At 33.5% G+C, this 1,834-nt stretch overlaps 1 protein-coding gene across 1 annotated transcript in view; it reads left to right on the top strand.

The window, feature by feature from the left end:
* Nucleotides 1-1,834, top strand: part of PRKRIR (protein-kinase, interferon-inducible double stranded RNA dependent inhibitor, repressor of (P58 repressor)) — an 88,481-nt gene that overhangs the window by 14,225 nt on the left and 72,422 nt on the right. The window contains 1 exon segment of the mRNA XM_012645577.1: nt 563-683. Coding sequence (XP_012501031.1) covers nt 563-683 — 121 coding nt within the window.

Raw genomic sequence — 1,834 nt, 5'->3', positions numbered from 1 at the left:
GGATTGTGTATCCACAATCCCTGCATTCATGGAGCTTGCAATCTAGTCTACACATATCATTGTATATAATAAATCATGTTCCTAATAAGGCAAACAAATACAGTCTTCATGCTTCCCTAAAAAACTCTAGTTATTTATAGAACATCTAATTTTCTACAATGAAAATGTTGTTTGATTTGCTTAAATTGTAATCCTAAAGGGATTGCCTCATGGTTGTGCAGCTTTCTGCTTATACTGCTGATGATTGAATCCTTTCTGATGCTAGGATGTTCTGGGAGTTGAAAGACCCAGGTTTGAGTTCTAGTTTTGCTGTTGATTTTATAAATGCCTCCAAATAAGTTACTTCTTAACTTTGTCTGTAATTGAAGGGTTCGTACTAAATGATTTCTAAGGTCTCTTCCAACTCTCATTTTGTTATTAATCAAATTCGCCAAATTGTGTTATGTTTTAGGGGAGGGGCGCAAGAATCCATTGCTTATAATATATGTTTGACTTACAACTGAAGGCTGAAATTTAAATGTTGAGCTGATATTCCGTAATTGTATTTTGGTTTTATTTATAGATGCCAGAAGTGGGTGGAGAATTGTAGGCGAGCAGACTTAGAAGATAAAACACCTGATCAACTAAATAAACATTATCGATTATGTGCCAAACACTTTGAGACCTCTATGATCTGTAGAACTGTAAGTAATAGAAGGGCTTGGTTTCTCACTCTCTTTCTCTCTCACTCTGTCTGGTTGCAAGTGTAAATATTTATTAGTGTTGGAAGGTATCCCTATATCCTGCTACTTTAAGATGAATACAGATTTGGAGCCAAATAGCATCTGTTTTATTCTTAAAAACCTGATTTTTTAAAAAACCTTCCCCTCCCACCTCTCCCCAACCCCCTGTTCCTGATGCCCCATTCCCCCCAGTTACCTGAGGTTATCACTTTTAAACTTAATTAGTCTTCAGAGAAATTTTAGATGATTATAAAAGTGTATATTTAAGGTAAAGTTGGTGTTTTTTTGGAGCAGTTCTCTAGAGCTTTTTTATGAATGTAATCTTCATCTAGGAATGGAGCTCTTTGTTTTCATGTTTTTGTTTGTACTGTTAGTACCAATCCTTAATTTTTATGTGCTAGGTAACAACAGGAAACAAATCATAAGGTAATTTCCATCAGTCATTCGCAATTTCAAGTCAAGACCCTCTGTTAACTTTGTGAGCTTGGCCAAGTCACTTCACCTCTCTGGGCCCTAGTTTCTAATTAAGAGATTAGACCAGGTAATTCTTGAGGTCTAGGATTTTTAACCCTCTGTGATTGTATTGCTGTGATTTATAGAAGGCACAAGTAGGACAGATTTGATTGAAATAAAGCAGACTTGAAATACTTTAATAACTGTTAGGAAGACAGTTTTGTTAAATAATATATTCCTGTCTAGGTATAAATAATGTATCATCACAGAGATTGAGATAGACATAAACTTGATTTGAAGGTACACTATATATTGTTATGCAGCAATTTATTTTGATATTTTTTTCAGATATATTTTGCAGAGGCATCAGAAAACTAAAGAATGATTGGGTTATTTTATTTCTCAAAATTAATTGAAGCAGATACTTGTGAAGTCATTGGGAGGTGAGCCAATTCCGGTTCAACAGTTTAATCACAAATATTTGAGGAATATTTTTGCCTTGCTTTGTTAAGAGGGTAGTAATGAGCAACCAAAATAAGAGGTCTCATATATTAAAAAGGCAAATTACTTTTATGTTCTTGACATTAAGTAAAAATATCCCAAATTATTATTTTAAATACATAAGCCTTATAGATTTTTGCATTTTTACTTTAGTAATA

This window comes from Propithecus coquereli, unplaced genomic scaffold (assembly GCF_000956105.1).
Source record: "Propithecus coquereli isolate 6110/MARCELLA unplaced genomic scaffold, Pcoq_1.0 Scaffold235, whole genome shotgun sequence".
Classification (NCBI taxonomy): domain Eukaryota; kingdom Metazoa; phylum Chordata; class Mammalia; order Primates; family Indriidae; genus Propithecus; species Propithecus coquereli.
This window is presented reverse-complemented; position numbering and strand designations above follow the sequence as displayed.